This window comes from Mesoplodon mirus, assembly GCF_964341445.2.
Source record: "Mesoplodon mirus genome assembly, chromosome: 4".
In the NCBI taxonomy this organism is placed as follows: Eukaryota; Metazoa; Chordata; class Mammalia; order Artiodactyla; family Ziphiidae; genus Mesoplodon; species Mesoplodon mirus.
The window spans coordinates 112,095,900-112,116,096 of record NC_138979.1 but is presented as its reverse complement, the minus strand read 5'-3'; the positions used below and the strand labels follow the sequence as shown (position 1 = coordinate 112,116,096).

The 20,197-nt window shown below is 42.1% G+C and overlaps 1 protein-coding gene across 1 annotated transcript; it reads right to left on the bottom strand.

The window, feature by feature from the left end:
- Positions 1 to 12,795: 12,795 nt before the first annotated feature.
- On the bottom strand, positions 12,796 to 14,394 carry CHRM5 (cholinergic receptor muscarinic 5; the record flags this gene model as incomplete). The annotated part of the gene is made up of 1 exon (XM_082618015.1): positions 12,796 to 14,394. The coding sequence occupies one exon, from the start codon at positions 14,392 to 14,394 to the stop codon at positions 12,796 to 12,798; it is 1,599 nt and encodes a 532-aa protein (XP_082474141.1).
- Positions 14,395 to 20,197: the final 5,803 nt, after the last annotated feature.

The window sequence follows — 20,197 nt, the reverse complement described above, 5'->3', positions numbered from 1 at the left end:
TTATCTTGTCATTTTTTTTTCACTTAATGTTTCCTTTATTTCTGACAATTTTCTTCTACCTTTCATTATCTGAGGCTTGAAATTGATTTTTCCTGTTTAAAAAGAAGTGGTTGATATTTTTAGAGCAGCATGCACCGTGGGTTTTTGTGTAACTAGACCTTTCAAAATTCTTAGTCCTGCCCTGCCATTTAAGATTCCCTGATATTTGAAGTAGAACCATATGTTTCTGATGTAGTTTTAATTTTTATTATTACAGTTAGTTTCAGAGTGCGGATATATGAATTAGGATAGGTGTTACCAATTTTTAAATTCTGATTACCATCTCTGGTTTCATTTTACAATTATTGAATATCAGCTATATGCTGTGATTCAAGGTAAGATACAGAGATGGATAGTATCCAGTGCCTGTCCTCTGTAGAGCTTATTATGTAGGGAGGAAGCACAAATAATAACGGAGTGAATGGCCAGGGGAAAGAAGTGCAGCAGTAGGAGAGCCTTGTAGAGTCTGAGGATGGAAAATCAACCTTAGAGCTTCATATTGCAATGTTGGTAGTATAGCAAAGGTAGCTTATAAATCTCCTCATCTTCCCCACTATTGATTCTCAGAGGTGCTGAAATATCCAGTCAGGATATCTCAAATATCAGGAGTGTCTCGAAACCTTTTTATTTCAGTAAGTTACAACACCTTTTCTTTTGGATTTTGGGGTTTTTTTTTTTTTAGCAGTCTTTTAAATTTTCATGTATTTATTTATCTATCTATTTATTTATTTATTTATTGGCTGCGTTGTGTCTTCGTTGCTGCACGCAGGCTTTCTCTAGTTGCCGTGAGCGGGGGCTACTCTTCGTTGCGGTGCGCGGGCTTCTCATTGCGGTGGCTTCTCTTGTTGCGGAGCACGGGCTCTAGGCGTGCGGGCTTCAGTAGTTGTGGCTCGCGGGCTCTAGAGCGCAGGCTCAGTAGTTGTGGCGCACAGGCTTAGTTGCTCTGCAGCATGTGGGATCTTCCTGGACCAGGGCTTGAACCAGGGAAGCCCTGGATTGTTTTAATTAAAGAACTCTGAGGCTGCAGTATTGCTTCTAGTAGGGCTCCTATCCTCTCCTATGTTAGAGAACTCCCCTGTTGCTTTCTTAGGGTTATTAAATCAGCAAAAAAAAAAAACAACAACAACAAAAGATTGGTTCCAAACTCTTAACGTTCCCTTTTATTATCCTATTATAGGTGCCATTTTTCATTTTGAAATGAGGTACATGAGTTTTCTTTTAAAGAAATGAGTTCAAAGAAAGGGAATTCGGGACTTCCCTGGTGGCACAGTGGTTAAGAATCTGCCTGCCAACGCAGGGGACACCGGTTCGATCCCTGGTCCGGGAAGATCGCACATGCCGCGGAGCAGCTAAGCCCATGCGCCACAACTACTGAACCTGTGCTCTAGAGCCCACGTGCCACAACGACTGAAGCGTGTGCGCGCAGAGCCCATGCTCTGCAACAAGAGAAGCCACCACAATGAGAAACCTGCACACCACAACAAAGAGTAGCCCCCTCTTGCCACAACTAGAGAAAGCCCATGCACAGCAACGAAGACCGAATGCAGCCAAAAACAAATATTTTTTTAAAAAAGGGAATTCACTTGCGGTCCAGTGGTTAGGACTCTGGGCTTCCACTTCAGGGGGCACAGGTTCGATCCCTGGTGGCGGAACTACAATCTACAATCTGCATGCTGTGTGGCGCTGCCAAAAAAGAAAAAAGAAAAATAAGTTCCAGTGCAGGACATTTTAAAAGCTGTATCTCTGATTATATTACATACACTAAAGTTACCATGCTGGTTAAGCTATGAATGAATAAGGTGGGTAAACTGGTTAATGGTAGAATCTTTTAAAATAGTTATTTACTGAAAATAACTAAAATATTAGAACACAGATTGCATGAAAGTTGGAATTCAAAGGAGCCAGAATATAGTAAGAGTCACAGTTGTACAATCAGAAATCATATTCAAAAATTTCAAAATTTGGGTTGTCAAAATTCGCACATGGAATACCTAATAAGCTAGAAATTAGCACTTCCAAGGAAATTACCATTTCATTTGCTAGTTAAAAAACTTGTTATTTTATGTAGATTTTAACACTCAATATAATATATATTTATACCTAATTACAGAATGTTATTACATCAATTGTATATGAAAATCTTTGCACAGCTCCATCAAATGCTTAGTGTATTTTCAGGTGCAGAAAAGATTGTATATTATTAGACAATTTGGAGTTGAGTGCAAAGAGCCCGTTTAGTTGCTAACTTGCTTTGTGAATTTGGGCAAGTCACATTCCTTCTTTGGACCATGTCTTGTCTTGTTCATTGTTGTATTTCCAGCATTGAGCATGTAGGCACATAATAAATGTTTGTTGAATGAATAAACGGGCCTCAAGTTTCATAGTCTATAAATTGTGGGATTTGGATTAGACCTGTAAATTCGTTTTCAGATCCAAAATTCCAATATAATTTTAACCCAATACTATTATTTCCTACCCTTGAGAACCGTATGATTGGTGCCAACTTTTTTAACTTCCTTGGGTTCTTTCTGCTATTCCTCTCTCGGAGACAAAGTGTTTTGCTCTTCCTTAGGGTATTTCTTAGATTCTGTTTACATGTATCTCTTTTTAAATGTAAGCTTTGTGGTAAAAATTTTTTCAGTTCTGCTAAATTAAACCTGAGTAGTAACTTTGTGCAAAACAGATCTTTGTGGCCCATTCTTGCCAGGAAGCCATGAGTGCCTGGGATGGATCCCATAGCTCCCAAGTTTCCAAGCATTTTTTTAGGAGTCAAAACCTCAGGACTCATCTCGAGTCTGGTTAACATTTTGAAAAAAATGGGCATGTTACCTAACATGCCCAGAGTAGTAAAGTCTGTTATCATTTTTTTTCTTATGTTCCCTCTGATGAGAGAGAGGAAGCAACCATTCAGCATACTTTTCAGTAGCTGGAAGAGTTTCGAGGTCCTGATGAGGTCAATGATAAAGAAGACCTTTTTCATTTAAGTAGTTACTCAAACTTCCAGAAAGTTTGGGGGTTTTTTTAGTGTTCAACTAAAAAAATCTATTGAAAATATTTTTATTAAATATCCTAAAGAAAAAACTAAAACAACTATTTTCATTTTTTAGAATTGCCTTCCAGGTCACATCTAGTCATGTTTTTGCGTGGTTACAATCAGTTCTTTAAAAGTTGGACAAAAAGTTCACGTTTTAGGGTGGTTTACATATGCATCTTGTATTTTAACCCAACAAAAATTCTGCTAAGCACTAACCTTAGGGAACATAATAGAAGCTAGCGACCCAGTCCTTTAGTGTTGTTCAAAGAGTATGTTGAGACAGGACCTAGTTGTGCTCTCCTTTTAGCATTTTAGGTGTGATTATTGTCATCAGTCAATTATTTTTTAATTTGAAAAGTATATGAGAATATCCAATTGGTACAAGTGTTTATAATTATTTAGGAGAACTTGAGGGTAGGTTTTGCAAAATTCAGATGTTGCCTATAAATTATGAACATTGTTTTAACATTCCTGAAAAAAGATGATGAAATACTAAAATAGCTATTTTAGATAAAAATCCCTCCTTCCCCAAATAGCACCATGTATTAGCTTATCTCCTTTCCCACAGTAACACAGCTTTATCATGGGAGCATAGGGGATTGAAGCCTTTCACAACGGCTTCCCTCTGATAGCATTGAGCCAGCCTGGGCAAACCTGAGAAGAGGGAGGAGTAAATTAATAATGTCAAGTGGTAAGCAGGAGGAATGGGTAGAGCCGTAAAAACTATCTGGGCACAGAATTTGCAGTAGAAAACTTTGACAAGGCAGTTAATTCCACTAAAATTTAATGAACTAGTAATGACTGAAGATTTGTATCTGTACCTCCTTAGGTAATGTTGAAACAAAATTTTCCATATACATATGGAAAATACGTATATATAAAGTAATCCCACTCGAAGTAATCCTGCTCCTACTACATATATTTGGATATTTTAAAGCATATTTCTAAATAACTGTAATAAAAAAAATTAGAAAATCTTCAGAATTAAGTGATCATGAAAATTTGGCACGAAGATTGAGAAATGGAATCATTCTAAACGTGTTATGAGGTGATTCATAAGGGACCATGAGAAGATATGTAAGAAAAGCTTCTTTGCAGTCATTGCTGTCATGGTATCTTGTGCATTATACACAAGAAAGAAAAATTTCATTTTGTACTTGTCTCTTCACAGGCCTGGATGGACCTGCCTTCCCATCCACAGCTGGTTGGACTGAGGGTGGGACTTGAGCCAGTCAGTTGGGTGGTACTGTATCAGAGAAGGCAGTATGTTGATCCTGAGCCACAGGTAAGCAGAATCAACAGTCTAAGGAATCTGGCCCACAAAGAGAGTATGGCAGAGACTGGTGGAGCAAGTAGCTGCTGGACAACCTTTCAAGTCCATGGAGGTTCAGCTGCAATTCGTGCAGGGATTCAGTGAAAGCCTCTTGAATCCCTTCCCCCACCATCTCCAGCCTAGCCCCTTACTTATCATTTATCCTGATTTGGAGAGTACTGTGCTCAGTTTTAGCCTCTATAATAAGATATACAGAGCAGGTCTAGAGAAAAGCTGCCAGCGATTAATATTCATACTTTTCTATACAAATGATTCTACTGACCTCATGACTATATTAACTAGATATACTTTAAGAAGGATTAAAGTGGCTGTAATTTTTAGTTTGGTAAAGAGAATGCCGAGGGGATTTTTCAAAGGCTTGATAATCCCTTTAAAGCAAATTCTGATGAGCTGTGTACCACTCTGTGAAGTCTGAGAAAGGAAATGGACTTAAATACAGCAGAAGGAATTAGTTTCTTGTGAAGAGGAATTTCTTGGCATAGTAAACAAAATTGTGAGGTACCAGTGACCGTGAGATTTACTTTTCTTGGCGTTGCTAAAAAATTGGTCAAAAGTCACCTCTTAGGAGGTTTATATATGCACCTACCTGATGGTCTCGCAAATTTCTTTCTATCCCCAAAAGTAAATTATTTTATTGCCAGAATGTGAGGAATGGTAGGATCGATACTTTATGGAGGAGAAAATGAGATATATTAACAAAACTGGAAAGTGGGGAAGGGCAGAGGAAAATCTAAACTCTGACAATGAGAGCCTTCCTTCCTTTAATGTACATCTGTTGAGCTGTCACCCAGCTTACCCCTGTAACTGGTTCTCCCCTGAGAAGGGGGTGCAAAGATGTTGTCCCAGCAACCGTATTTGTGCTGTGCGGCTCTGCTTTTATGGGCATCTCATCCAGGTTAGGCCAAAGGCTGTTCCTGGGGAATTTAAAATGAAAACTCAGGGACTAAACGAGTAGATTGCAACCTATAAACTTGCAAGATGTTCATGGCTCTTTATTCTACCATGTACACTACAGAAAAGGAGAAAACAGGTTCCAAGCTGAAGTGGAAGATGAAATCTGAGAGCTGTACCTTCGTTCAAATCCTTTCCTGAGGTCGCTGCGTTCTTGCCCTTGCGTTCCACGGAGCACTGGTATATCCTCTAGTATAGTGTTTATGTGTTTTACTTAAGCTAGTTCCAGTAGGTGTCTATCACTTGAACCCAGTGTCCTAACTTATGCACTTATCCAGAACTGCCCAAAATGATCTCCAACCTGCTGAAAGCCTTCTCTTTTTCCCTCAGTCAATGCAAAATTGGCTGTGTTGCCTCCATATCCATCTTGAATGAATGGGTCAGAAGGAACTTTTTAAGTTAAGGGAGAAATTGGGTGAATACATGTCCTGGCTCCGTCACTTACTAATTGTATTATCTTGGGAAAGAAACCTTTCTGAGCCTCAGTTTCATCATGAGTAAAATGGATCAAAGGTTCATCTGTAAAATGGGGGAAATATCTACTTCATAAGTAGAACTGTTTAGAACACTTGACATGTATTATCCCACTTAATATTGATACTAACCCTATTCATATAAGTGCTCAGTGAAAGTTCATAATTATTAATATTCTTACTTTTCAGATGAGGAAACAGAGGTTAAAATTTTCCCAAGCTCACCTGCTGGTAACCGGGGCATGAACCCGTGTCCCCTGCATCGGCAGGTGGACTCTCAACCACTGCGCCACTAGGGAAGCCCCACCTATACTCTTGAATGTGCCAAAGGCTATTAGGTGAGGGGACACAATGATGAGCAAAATAGCATGAACTCTGGCTTCAGAGCTTAGAGTTTAGTGGGAGAAATAGACATGAATAACCAAACACATAAATATATGTAATGAAAACCTTGATAGGTGCTCCACGGAAAAGTCCTGGGTGCTATAAAAGCTCATAACATGGGAATCTGGATGAGAGGGTAGAGGGCCAATGTAGGACAACTTTGCTGAGAGAGTGACCTGTGAGGTAAGATGAAAGACTACATAGGAATAAACTAGGCTGAGGCTGAGAAGGGATGAGAGTGAGGGGCTTCCCAATGTGAGCTGAGGTGGGAGGGAGGTCGGCCCCTGAAGGAACTGAGAGAGCCATATAGCTGCACCACTTCTGGAAGAGGGGAGAGGAGAAGGCCTGGACAGGTAGGCAGAGGCCGCCTGGAGGCCTTGCAGGCCTGAATTCGCCTTATCTTCTCGAGGACACACCTCGCTCCTCCCAGGACAAACGGTAAGGGAAAATCCTGTGTATGGCGTTCCATGGTCACCTGGCGTGACTGCTTACTGATAACCAGTCTCTAAACTAACTGTGGTATATGAAAATCACTGCCCCAAAGCCTAGAGTCTTTAGTGGAAACCTCAGATACCCAAAACCTTTGAGATAATATGTTAATGGAAGAAAAACAAGCTTTGCCTTCCCTCCTGATTCTAGAACTGAGTCAGGTACCATTCTCTACTTAATGAAACCACGGCTCCTTGAAGAAATGGCTGATTCTTGGGTTGGGGTGGGGAGGGTGAAGATGAGCCAGGAATATCTTCTTGTTCCAGAAAGTAAGGGAGTGCTCAAAAAATGTTTGAACTATGTCAAAGGGTCACAGGAATCATCTTGAAGGGGCTCTTACTGCTTAAATTTGTGACAATTTTAACATTGAAATAATGACGGTAATGGGTTTTAACCAATTATTATGAGTTTGTTAGTCTATAATAGTAATAAATAAGTAAATAAATAGATAATAAAGAGGGAACAAGTCTTCCTTACAGTGGAATGCCAACCACTTGGCAATCATCATAGGAATAACTTGATGAGAATAATAAAGAGATGCTACAATTACTGAGTGAAAACCTGATGACCCATAGGACATTTATAGAGGCTTAAAATCTCTTTCTCAAAATTATTAGTTGCAGAGGGAAAAATAGTAAATTTATAGTGGAGAAACGCGGCGGGGTGGGTGGGAGGTACACTTTAACCAAGTGATCCATGTTAGTGTCACCACTACTGGGATAAAACATCATGTCTTGCTAATGTGATGCACTGAGGACACAATATCACATTCATGACATTCCTGCCCAAATCAAAACAAACAAATTAAACCGAATCTGATGTGAAACATCAGACAACCGCAAACGGATGGAAATTCTTTTTTTTTTTTAAACGAACCCTTTAATTAATTAATTAATTAATTTTGGGGGGGCTGTGTCAGGTCTTAGTTGAGGCATGCGGGATCTTTGTTGTGGCGCACGGGCTTCTCTCTAGTTGTGGCGTGCGGGTTTTTTTCTCTTCTTTAGTTGTGGTGTGCATGCTCAAGGGCGCTTGAGCTCTGTAGTTGCGGCATGTGGGCTCCAGAGCACGTGGGCTCTGTAGTTTGCAGCACGGGAGCTCAGTAGTTGTGGTGCGAGGGCTTAGCTGCCCTGCGGCATGTGGGAACCTAGCTCCCCGACCAGGGATCGAACCTGTATCCCCTGCATTGGAAGGCAGATTCTTTACCACTGGAGCAAAAGGGAAGTCCCCGGAAATTCTTTTTTAAAAACTGGATTGAATGTACTCTAAAGAAATGACCATATCATAAAAGACGAAAGAAAGCTGAAGACCTCTTCCAAATTAAAAGAGTCCAAGAGACATGACAACTAAATGCAGTGTGTGGTCCTGGATTAGATCCTAACTGGAAAATAAATTCTTATAATGAACATTGTTTGAACAACTGGTAAAATTGAGTATGGACTGTATTACATAATTATGTTTCACATAATAATATTACTGCAATGTTGCATTTCCTGATTTTGTATTTGTATTGTGGTAATGTAAGATAATTTCCTTGTTCTTAAGAAATACCCACTGGAGTATTTAGAGGTCAGCGGATGTGATGTCTGCAACTTACTCCAAATGGTTGAGAAAAAAAAAATGTGTACACACACACACAGCACAAATGTGGCAAAATGTTAACAACTGAGGAATGTGGGAGAAGGATATCAGAGGTCTCTGTACTATTATTGTAGCTTTTTTTCTAAGTATAAAATTATCCTCCCCCCCCAAAAAAAGTTGTATGTTTTAAATAATTTTTCTTCTGGTTCCTTTCTGGATGCTTAAAAAACGTATTTCCTTTCCTCCTCTCACTCTCAATCTGGGGCTCTTATTGGAAAGAATTATATAATTTCAAACTTTACTGGTGATATGAGTGGGGGGAGATGGGAATTAGTATCACTTACAATGGGAATGAAATGACTGGGGCACCGGCTCTTTGAGCAGTTGGAGAAGAAATGCTGCTGTTCTGGTTTGTTGCAGGGTCTGTATTGGCTAACGTACCCTGGTTTGAGGTCTGCCTCACCTCCCTCGTCCTGGAGGGTGATGGGATCACTTTAGTCACAGGAATCTTGTCATCATTATTTCATCTTAATTTGGTCATTTGGTAACTGAGAGGAAAGGGGAGAATCACAAAGGTGGCAAGAGGGACATGTATCTACATTGTATATCAACCCCTACCCCCTTAAAAGGCCAGGCAATGCGAATGTGTGTGGAGTCTCTTACACAGATGGATCTGTCAAGCTCACTGAGACCATTTTCTTTCTTTTTTTTTTTCAAATTTATTTAATTTATTTATTTTTGGCTGCATTGGGTCCTCGTTGCCGCATGGAGCCTTTCTCTAGTTGCGGTGAGCGGGGGCTACTCTTGGTTGCGGTGCGCGGGCTTCTCATTGAGGTGCCTTCTCTTGTTGCAAGAGCACGGGCTCTAGGCGCGCAGGCTTCAGTAGTTGTAGCACATGGGCTCAGTAGTTGTGGCTTGCAGGCTCTAGAGCACAGGCTCAGTAGTTGTGGCACACGGGCTTTGTTGCTCCATGGCACGTGGGATCTTCCTGGACCAGGGCTCAAACCCGTGTCCCCTGCATTGTTAGGCAGATGCTTAACCACTGTGCCACCAGGGATGCCCGAGACCATTTTCTTATTTAAACACTTTGCGTTGGACTACTGTGTGGTTAAATTTCTTTAATATCTAGAACAATGCTAGTATGATACAGAAAAGCAGTCCAGTCCCCACATCCTTTGCTGTGATTCCAGTATTTACAGTAGACAGTGGGATTTTTCTCTCCAGAGATTAGGTACAGATTTCACAATGACAAAGAGTCAAACATCAGCATCACCCTCAAAAGACATTCACCAAAGGAGCAAAGCAGAGACCAGGAATACTGACAAAATGCTTTAACCAAAAATTGTACTGAAAACAGATTCCTCGACAAGCCATCAAATTCACAGCAAGGAGAAACAAACCACAGTATTAGCAACATAGCAATATCCAACAGGCAACTAATCAAAGCTGCACACAGTGTACCACAAACAGAGCTTTGGAGATGGGGCATAAGAAGGCCTAAGATCCAAAGTCAGTCCACACCCTACCCATCCACCCATCAGGTCCCTGTAGTTTACAGTTGGATCTGTTCATTCTGAGGACCCCACCAGAGGCCCTATTCTAAAGAAGTCTAGTTTCCCCTAGTAGTTTGGGGCGTTCTTTTTGTCTTTGTCAAGGGGCATAGGTAGTCTGCATAACTGGTTGCCTCCCAAAGCCCGTGATGTAGGAGGCGTAGGCCTCTCAATTAATTTCACAAAAGACAAAAAAGGCTTAGTTCTAGGCAGTTGTGGAGTGAGAAAAGTGTGCCTCCACCAACCCACCCCCTCAGTTCTGTGTTCTTTTGTTTGAATTAGGTTGTATCTCTCTCTACTGTGAACAGTGAGTGAGCTCAAAGTGCTATTCTCTTGGAGGGATTTTCACTTTTGTCAAAGCCTTAAACTAAAAGAATCAACTGTTTATCCAGAGCTCATGAAGCCACATCCTGCTGGCATCTTGTAGACCTGGGAGTCTCTGTCTTGGAGAATTGAGCCAGTTAATATTCTCTACCAAATTCTTGGTGGGTGTCAACCTGCCCTTCATAGAGCCTCAGCAGCTACATTGCTTCAAAGATGTTCCATCTCAACATCAAGTCCCTACAGGGCTGGAGAGGCCTGGGTTTCCACTTCCCTGAAGTGTCCTTGGTACTCTGTAGAAGAGGCCAATTCACTCTTCAGTGGAAAGCTTGAAACTCTCCTATACTCAAGTACATACCAAATTCCCAGGACAACTAAACCAGCTATTTTTACATCCCTTTAGCAAATGAGGCTGAAAAAGAACCGGCCCACATTAGGTGAAAAGAAGTCCAGAGATTTTTTTTTTTTTTTTTTTTTTTGATGTATGCGGGCGTCTCACTGCTGTGGCCTCTCCCATTGCGGAGCACAGGCTCCGTATGTGCAGGCTCAGCGGCCATGGCTCACGGGCCCAGCCGCTCCACGGCATGTGGGATCTTCCCGGATTGGGGCACAAACCCGTGTCCCCTGCATCGGCAGGCAGACTCCCAACCACTGCGCCACCAGGGAAGCCCGTCCAGAGATTTTTATATACAACTGCAGATGTAATTAACAGATTAAATAATGAGTTTCTGTCTGACAAGAGTGTTTCATCTTTAAAATCCTTGTTGTATGCTATAGTGCTGCTTTCTTTGTGGACTGTTCATTAATTTTATGCATTATTGTATTGTTTTGATTTCTTGCACATTGGTTTATTTTCAGAATTATCAAAGAAACCTCTTAGATTTGGTTTGTTTATATACGCAGAGATTTCAATTAAAATTTGGTTTTTGGATAATCCTGATATTTAAATGTATGTTGATAACTTTTATTTTTATACATTATTATGGCCTACATTTTGCTTTTAAAGAAAACATGGTCATTTTTAATGACCATAGCCAGCATTACTGGACCTCAACTGTATTTTTCTGGGCTTCTCATTTTTGTGAATTTGGAGAGGAATGACTAAGTAAGTCATTTCTTTTTTTAAATAAATAAATTTATTTATTTATTTATTTATTTATGGCTGTGTTGGGTCTTCGTTGCTGTGCGCAGGCTTTCTCTAGTTGCGGTGAGCTGGTGCTACTCTTCGTTGCGGTGCGCAGGCTTCTCATTATGGTGGTTTCTCTTGTTGCGGAGCACGGGCTCTAGGTGCGCGGGCTTAGTAGTTGTGGCACGTGGACTCTAGAGCGCAGGCTCAGTGGTTGTGGCGCACGGGCTTAGTTGCTCTGCGGCATGTGGGATCTTCCCAGACCAGGACTCGAGCCCGTGTCCCCTGCATTGGTAGGTGGATTCTTAACCACTGCGCCACCAGGGAAGTCCAGTAAGTCATTTCTGAGCCATGATTTGGAGGACCTATTTTTTTTTTTAAAAGAACCTTTCCCCTGCTGTCCCTCTAAATAGCATTTCTGGCTTGAGACAGCACAGTGACCTGCTTGTGCCTGGGTGTGAATTGAGGGTCTGGATGAGGGCCTGCAAAAGGGCCTGGAAGAAGTTCAAAAGCATGGAGTGAAACCAAATTTGTTTTGCACATTTTGCCTCAGGTTTGCCTTGTGAAGAGATTAGAAAGTAAGACCTCTGAAAATAATTTAAGAGAACCATGATTAAACAGACTGGAGAAGGTCTTTACCCAGTGAAGAGCTGTCATACAATTAGTCATCCTAAGGACAGAGCATAAATAACTGGGTTCAAAGGGCACAAACTACAACACTTAATATTTATTTACATAAAAGGAAAAAAAATCCCCACTGGTAAAAACAATATAACTGACTGTGGAGACCTGATCACCTTTATTAGCAGAATAGAGGCTTCTCTGTAGGACCGGGTGTGATCAGGTTCCAGTGTCCTTTCAGACCCAGGACTCTGAGAGGAAGGGTGGTTCTGTGGGGACCAGCCTGGCCTTAGTGGGTACCAGGAATTGGCATCAGTTGTGAAAAGGAAGAGCAAGAGCTTTGCTCAGATGTAGGGACAGGAAAACATACCACAGTACAGAACACATAATAGCTGCATAATAAATACTGATCAGTTTATAAAGAAATAGAATCTTAGAAGCCAGTTGAATATCACTCTTGTTAACAGGTGACACTGACTTACATTCTCCTGGTTCTCACTGAAATGAGACAACTTCACAGACACATACATACTGCACAAAACTCTGTGACAGGTTTCCACCGGTCCTGCTGTTGCCCACAGAAGGTTGGACAGGAGCTCCCTCAGCTATTGTTCACTGTGACCAAGTGCTCCTCCTCCTGTGAAGGGTTATGAGTCTGTCTCTTTACTTTGGTGGCAAACACTCCAGCAGCATCAGACAACCCTAGTCATGGATAAGAATCATTCAATACGGCAGCAACTGTGGCAGCTGTGACTCTTTCCTTTTGGCGACAGACCTCGAGCCTTTCCATGTCCTCAGGGACTCAAAAGGTCTTTTTGAAAAGTAAACCAGAATCAGCTCACCCGTCCTCAGAGGACCTTGACCATGGTCATTCTTTTGAGGGGACTCGTTACTTTTCAGGGGAGCTTGCTGTTCCCCTGCCAGTACAATTTCTCTTCCACTTTTTTCTTTTTCCATCGGCAGAGAAGCAGCATCTTAAAGGTCTTCCTGAAGGTTCTGTTGCAGAGGGCATAGCAAATGGGGTTGACAGTGCTATTGACGTAGCACAGCCAGTAGCCCAAGTGCCACAGGGTGACTGGGACACACTTGTCGCAGAAGGTGGAAACCAGGACCATGATGTTGTAAGGGGTCCACGTGATGATGAAAGCCAGGAGAATTGCACTCAGGGTCTGGGCTGCTTTCCTCTCTTTGACGAGGACCATCCTCTTTCGTTTGGTCATCTGATGGCTGAGGTTGGGATCAAGGCCTTTCGTCGAAGGGTCCTTGGACACCGGGAAGGAGCAGGGCATGATTTTCACCTTGCGACAGCCGTTGTTGGTGTCCTGGGTCCCATCAGCTTTCACCACCAGTCGGAACTTATAGGCCATGCACTTCTGACTCTTGGGTCGATGAGCAACAGCTGGAGACAGGAAGTATTTTGGGGTGTCATAGTCATCTTTTTCAGTTTGAGCGTTCACAAAAGTTTCCTTGGCCTCTTCAGCACTGAATTCTTCCCTTGGGCTTTCCTTGGCCTGACTCTTGTAGACCACTTGCAAGACAGGGTCAGTGGTGGGCTTGTCCTCATCTTCTGAGGAGGGGTAGCTGCTACAGGTGGTTAGCTGCTCTGTTTTGCCCCACTCAGTGCTCGGGCCAGTGGCTCGGGATGGCTTCCCAGTGACGGAGGTGCTCCTGCAGGAGGATGGCCAGGAGGCTTTGTTCCTTTCCCTCTGGGCCAGTGTGAGCTGGGGGCAGCTAAAGCAGGACATGAGCAGAGCCTCGTGAGCTGGCTTTCTCTTCTCAGTTTCAGCCACGCAGTCAGAGCCCTGGAGGTCGGCCAGGTCCTTGGTTCGCTTCTCTGTTTCCCGGTAGATTCGGCAGTAGAGGATTGTCATCACAGAAACAGGGATGTAGAATGCAGCGATGGCAGTGCCAAAAGTGATGGTGGGCTCCGAGAGGAACTGGATCTGGCACTCATCTGGTGGCACCGTCCGCTCCCCAACCAAGTACTGCCAGCAGAGGATCGCTGGGGCCCAGAGGATGAAGGAGATCAGCCAGGCCAAGCCAATCATGATGCCAGCCCTCTTTGGGGTACGCTTGGCCCGATACGTCAGGGGTCTTGTGATAGAAAAGTATCGGTCAAAACTGATCACCAGAAGGTTCATGACAGAAGCATTGCTGGCCACGTAGTCCAGTGCAAGCCAAAGGTCACAAGCCAGACTCCCGAGAGCCCAGTGTCCCATGAGGATGTAGGTAGTGTAGAGGTTCATGGAGAAGATCCCAATGATGAGATCCGCACAGGCTAAGCTGAGCAGGTAATAGTTGTTAACTGTCTTCAGCTGGCTGTTGACTTTGAAAGAGATCATGACTAAGACGTTGCCCACGATGGTGATCAGGCTCACCACGGCTGTCACAGCTGCGATGGTGACGACTTCCCACAACCTGTGGCGTTCCAAAGGCTGGTGATTCACTGGGGTGCCGTTGACTGTAGTAGCATTGTGGTAAGATTCCCCTTCCATCCTGGTGCAAGAGTTTACATTAGGAGTAAGTCTTAGGTTCTAGACTGTTCTCTTTTCTATCTCAATTCTTCTGGCCAGTTTCTGGAAGAGAGGGAAATACATTAGCTCCACTCTCGAGCATGGATTTCTTTTCCACTCATTGTTTATAATTTCTAACAGAACATTAAATGTGGTCCCACACCTATTCAGAGCAAGATGCTAAAATCTCTAAAGCTTTTTTTTTTTTTTTTTTTTTTGGTACTCGGGCCTCTCACTGTTGTGGCCTCTCCCGTTGCGGGGCACAGGCTCCGGACGCGCAAGCTCAGCGGCCATGGCTCACGGGCCCAGCCACTTCGCGGCGTGTGGGATCTTCCCGGACCGGGGCACGAACCTGTGTCCCCTTAATTGGCAAGCTGACGCGCAACCACTGCGCCACCAGGGAAACTCCAACTCTAAAGGTTTGATAACACTTTTTATAAAGGCATCTCCTCCCTTTGCTTTTTATGATTACCAATGCCTGAGAGCCTTTCTTGTACATGAGGCTGCTGCCCTCTTGTGGTTCTAATGGGCAATTTTTTAAAAAGGGCTGGGAAGATGACAAGGGCAAACGAAAAGAATCAGATAGATTGTTGGAAAGCAGGGAAGAGGGGAAAACAGGCGATGTTAAGTTATTTAGACTATGGCCTTGAGGTCAGACCCTCTGTTTTTAAAGCTCCTGGTGATAAGTACCTATTTTGTCATTCACTTGGGAAAAAGACAAGTTGTATCTACTTTATAGTCCAACTTTATTGAGTTTAATTATAAATTCAGTTATTAAACATTATTGAGGCACTGTTGTGAGCCAAGGCTGTATTACAGCACTTCTCCCTGACTTAATGCACACACTCCCCATGAGTACCTAGTTTTCATCTAGAGGGTTTAAAAGTTGCCCCAGCTGCTGAATGTGATGACCCTCCCTCCATTTTGGGGCTATTTGCATTGTCCCAAATGTTTTAAATTATCTTTTTTTCTGATTATAAAGTAATATGCTCCTTGTAAAAGTTCAAGCAATGTCAAAATATATAACTTAGAAAGCGAAAGTTTCTTCTAATTCCATCTTGCCAGGGTAATCAATGCTAACAGGTGTATTTTGACAGCTTTTCCCTATGCATATACATGCTAACAAATATTTAAACACATTTTTTTCTAATGGGTGGATTTTTAATGTTTACACTCTAAATTTTGTTTTTTACTTATCATCATGGACACCTTTGGATCAGTACATCTTTTGGATCAAATCTATCTTTTTTTCATTTTAATGACTGTACATTATCCCACTTAATGGATGTACTATAATTTATTTAACCAACTGCCCATTGACAAATTCTAACTTTTAAAAATAAAATAAAAAATTTTCTTTTCTACATTAAAGATCTATGTACATGATAAAAAGCTTCAGTGGGTACAAAAGTGTAAATGGTAAAAGATAGGTTTCCCCTCCCATCTCTGACCTCCAATCTCCTAATCCCCCTTTTCCAGAGGTAACCACTGTTACCATGACTTATCTTTCCTTCCAGAGATATAATATGTGCATACAAATTATGTGTGATGATATACGAAAAGTACCATTTTAATTACATTTCAGGTACCTTGACATGATGATAGATCGTGAAGGAGAAGAGTCTTTTTGATGACCCTCAAAGCACATCATATAGGCAATACCGGTTCTGCCTACTGGCCAGTTTTGACACTTCTTTGATAACAGTAATTGATATAAATAATTTGTGAAGGACTATAGATCTTCTTGGCTTTGTTTTCTATTTTCAGCTGTATTTTTAGATGCTTTCCTAATACCTCCAATTCAGTATGGAATTGAATTGATGATATTGTCTTGTACTGGAAATCAGATTCTCCCAGCCTCCTGATCTTGCACCCTCCTCCTTCACATCCCAACGCATGCAGTCCAAATTAGCCATGAAACATCCCTTTATGGGTCCCTTTCCATTCCTGCTGCTACCACCCTGGTTCAGCTTCCTGTTACCTTACACCGGTAACTCCCTGGTGATATCAATGTCCAAGTGACGGCAAAACAGTGCCCAGGATGCCAGGTCACTCGACAGAGACTCCCTAGCACCTGAAATGACCAAATTTGCTCCACCCCCTACAGTTCCCTGGGCAAATTTCATCACAGACTGTTTCTAATAGTCAGATCTCAGTTATGCAGTGCAAGATAGGCCCTACAGAAATTCCTTCCTTTTTCCTTCATTCCTCCCTTTTTCCTTCATTCCTCTTTTTCTTCCTTCCCCCAATAAATATTTATTGAATGTCTTTTATGTGATACACTCTAACACTGAGGATACCATGCTGGGGATACCATTAGTGAAGATATAGATAAATAGACAGTAAATATCAGGGGTTGGTACTGTGTGCCATAGGGGTGCATGGGAAGGACATCTAACCCAGTCTGGTAGGGGCAGGGGCATTACCTGAGGAAAAGATGTTTCAGCTGAGACTTAAGCATGACTGGGCTTTAGCCAGGCAAAAGGGGTGTGTGTGTGGAGGGGTAGGGGGTTGAGGAAATAGTGCCCCAGGTGGAAGAGCTTGTTTGCAAGCCCAGAGGCAAAAGGAGGCATCAAGTTGGAGAAAGCCTGAGAAGTGACAGGTGAGACTTGGAGAGGTTGAGGGGGTGGGTAGGAGGGACAGGAATGAACTTGAGAGTAAGTCCGCTTTTGGGGAGAAAAGTGTCAGCTATTTCCAGACTCCTCATCTGCTCTGAAAGTAGTCCCCACATCCAGCGTGTGGGAGCATTAGCCTGGAGAGGAGTAATAAAATGGACCACTGAATTTTTCTAATCGTCTTCAAAATAAAAATAAATGGTGTTTTGGAGGGATTTAATTTTTCTACTTAATTGTATTAGAAGGTAGTGAGCAACTTATGAAAGGTTCTGTGAATGTGGGTGTGCATGTTCTCCTGTGAACACATGTGTGTCACTGGGGGCTTATCCTTTCTGATCTGTTTTCTCATTTGCAAAATAAGGAAATTGGACTATGCAATCTAGGATACCTATGCTTTTTTATTTTTGTTTATTACATAGTGTGATGGTTAATTTTAAGTGTCACCTTGGCCAGACTACAGTACCTAGCTGTTGGTCTAACACCTGAGTCTAGGTGTTGCTGTGAAGGCATTTTGTAGATGTGACTAACGTTTGAATCAGTAGGCTTTGGGTAAAGCAGATTATTCTCCATAATCTGGAACACCTGTTAGTATCTTGTGGAATCCCACAAGATGGATCACGCTTGGGAAATGCAATTTAGTGGGAAACATACTGAACTAGGAGTGTGGAGATCTGAGTTCTCATTTCAGCTAAAATTTGTGGTTTGAGACAAATCTCTGGGCCTCAGTTTCCTCACATATAAAATTAAGAGATTGGCATTGGTGATTTATCCTTTAAAATGAGTTCAGGCTTTTCCTATAGACTCACAGTGGAAAACACTGGATGTTGTATTAACTTTAGACGTCAACTTTCTGCTATTCTCAACCAGAGAAATAGCAGTTATTTAGCTGCGCCCTAAGTTAGTGTAGTGAAAGCAGCTCTCAGCTAATTTTCGTATCTGTTAAACAGGTATAACAGTATCTGCTGTATCTACCTTACAGAGTTGTTTTGAGGACTCCCAAATGAGACAATGTAGGGAAACCACCAAGTCCTATTCTAATGGCAGTTTGGAGTTTTAATTATTATAAAATGAAGAGTTAGTCTAGGTAAGTGGATCTCACCACTGGCCACTTGTTAGAATCATCTGGGAGCTTTTGAAAAATACTAATGTCTGGGCCCCACCCCAGACCTGTTAATTCCTAATCTATGTAGGAGAGACTCAGGCTCATGTTGTTTTGAAATTCCTCAGGTGATTCTCACTTGCAGCCAGGGTGGAAAGCCAGTGCCTTCTCTAGATCCTTGCTACTCAGGGTGCGGTTGATAGAGGGGCAGCGTTGGCATCACCTCAGAGCACGTTAGAACTGAAGGATGACCAGGATCAGTGCTTCCCAAAATGCTCATGAATTACCTGGAGGATCTTGTTAAATTGCAGGAGGGCAGGGCTTGCGATTCCGCATTTCTCAAAACCTCTCAATGCTGCTGATCCATGAGCCATACTTTAAGTAGCAAGGCTGGGGGTAATTTCTGAACTTCTTAGAAAAGGGGAACCATAGCTTACAATGTGCTGTTGAAAATGGAATTTTCCAACTGAAATGTTCAGTAACAATTCGGATCCCCTTCTGCCTTCCAAGGACAGTTGAGGGACTTCCCTGGTGGTCCAGTGGTTAAGACTCTGCACTTCCAATGCAGGGGGTGTGGGTTCGATCCCTGATCGGGGAAACTAACATCCCACATGCCGCGTGGCCAAAAAAAAAAAAAAAAAATTACTTAATCACAAGGACAGAGTTCTTATTTGACATTAATACATATTTCCTTTCCAGCTTTGCTTCCCTCTATTCTTTCCTTTTTTTCCCCTGCCTCATTTTTGAGAGTGATTTTCCTGATTCCTAAACTGCTGGGATGGACAGACTTTCCACAGACAAAGGCATCTGGGACATGAGGTAGGTTCCATGACTGAGGATTGATTTCTTTTTGTTCTGATAGCTGGATGATAGTTGAGGGTGAAAACTGAGTTTCAGGCATCTTAGTCTTCCATAATAAACTTTTTGAATCATTAAAATGTTTTTGACTGAAAGATTGTATTTGTGGAGGGGAAGCTCAATGTTTTTGTGTGTGTTATGGATGCAAATGAAATAGAAGTGGTTATGGGGAGGAGTGAGAATTCTTCTGAGTTCTTATTTGGTTACTCAAACTTTAAAAGTTTCCATTTTTCACCATAGTGTCGAGAATATGTTTATTTCTAGGGTGCCTGCATTGGCAGAGAACAGATAATCATCCGTGGTTTATTTTCCACTACTGAACAGAAAACAAGAATCTCAGAGTAATAAAAGTGTCCTTGTTCCCAACCTTGGTAGATTGCTTCTTGCTTCCTTGTTGTCAATAAATTAGAAATGGAGCAAAACAACATAAAAACTGAGAAAGGTAACACTGTGTACCAAATGAATTCCTTTCCTTGTGGAGTGGCCTTGATGACTTCAGGGGCTTTGCTTTTCTGAAACACCTGTTCTCTGAGAAGCTTTAAACCACTCTTCACTGTATCCATAGCAACCACAGTGGAAAACTTTAACAGCATCTACAATCCAGTGATATCAGGACACCATCATCACCAGCTTGTGTTGTTATGCAGACTGTTCATGTGCCACTCCTCCTCTCCTTCCTTTTCAAGGCTAAATCTTTCAGAAAGTAAGCTTAGACACAAGGTACCATCGGGTTAGACATCAGGAAGAACTTCCAATGATACAATGTGTGAGTAAGGGAAGTTCTGGACTTGTCTTTTTTGGTTTCTACTTTCAAGTAAGGTCTATCTAACCTTTGATTGATAGAACGGAATGCTGTCCAAAAACGTATGGTGATTAAGAAAGGACTTCTCGGCCACTCTCGCCTCCTGAGATGGACTGCATTCTGCCTATGGGATATGTGTCTCTCTAAATAAACCTGCTTTCACATAAAAGAAAAAAAAAAGGCGATGTTGCTGAAGCAATAGTATCTGGCACAGAATTTTAATCTGACATATTTTTAAAAATACGTTCTGTGTTCACCACTGTGCTAGGTGCTGCGGGGCATGTAAGAAGGATATACAACAGGCCTTGAACTGAAGGAGTTAAACTTCTTCAATTCTAAGAACAAGAGTATGTAAGAATTATTGAGCCTTTGCACTACATTTATGCGACAGAGAAGTCTATGACCAAGGCC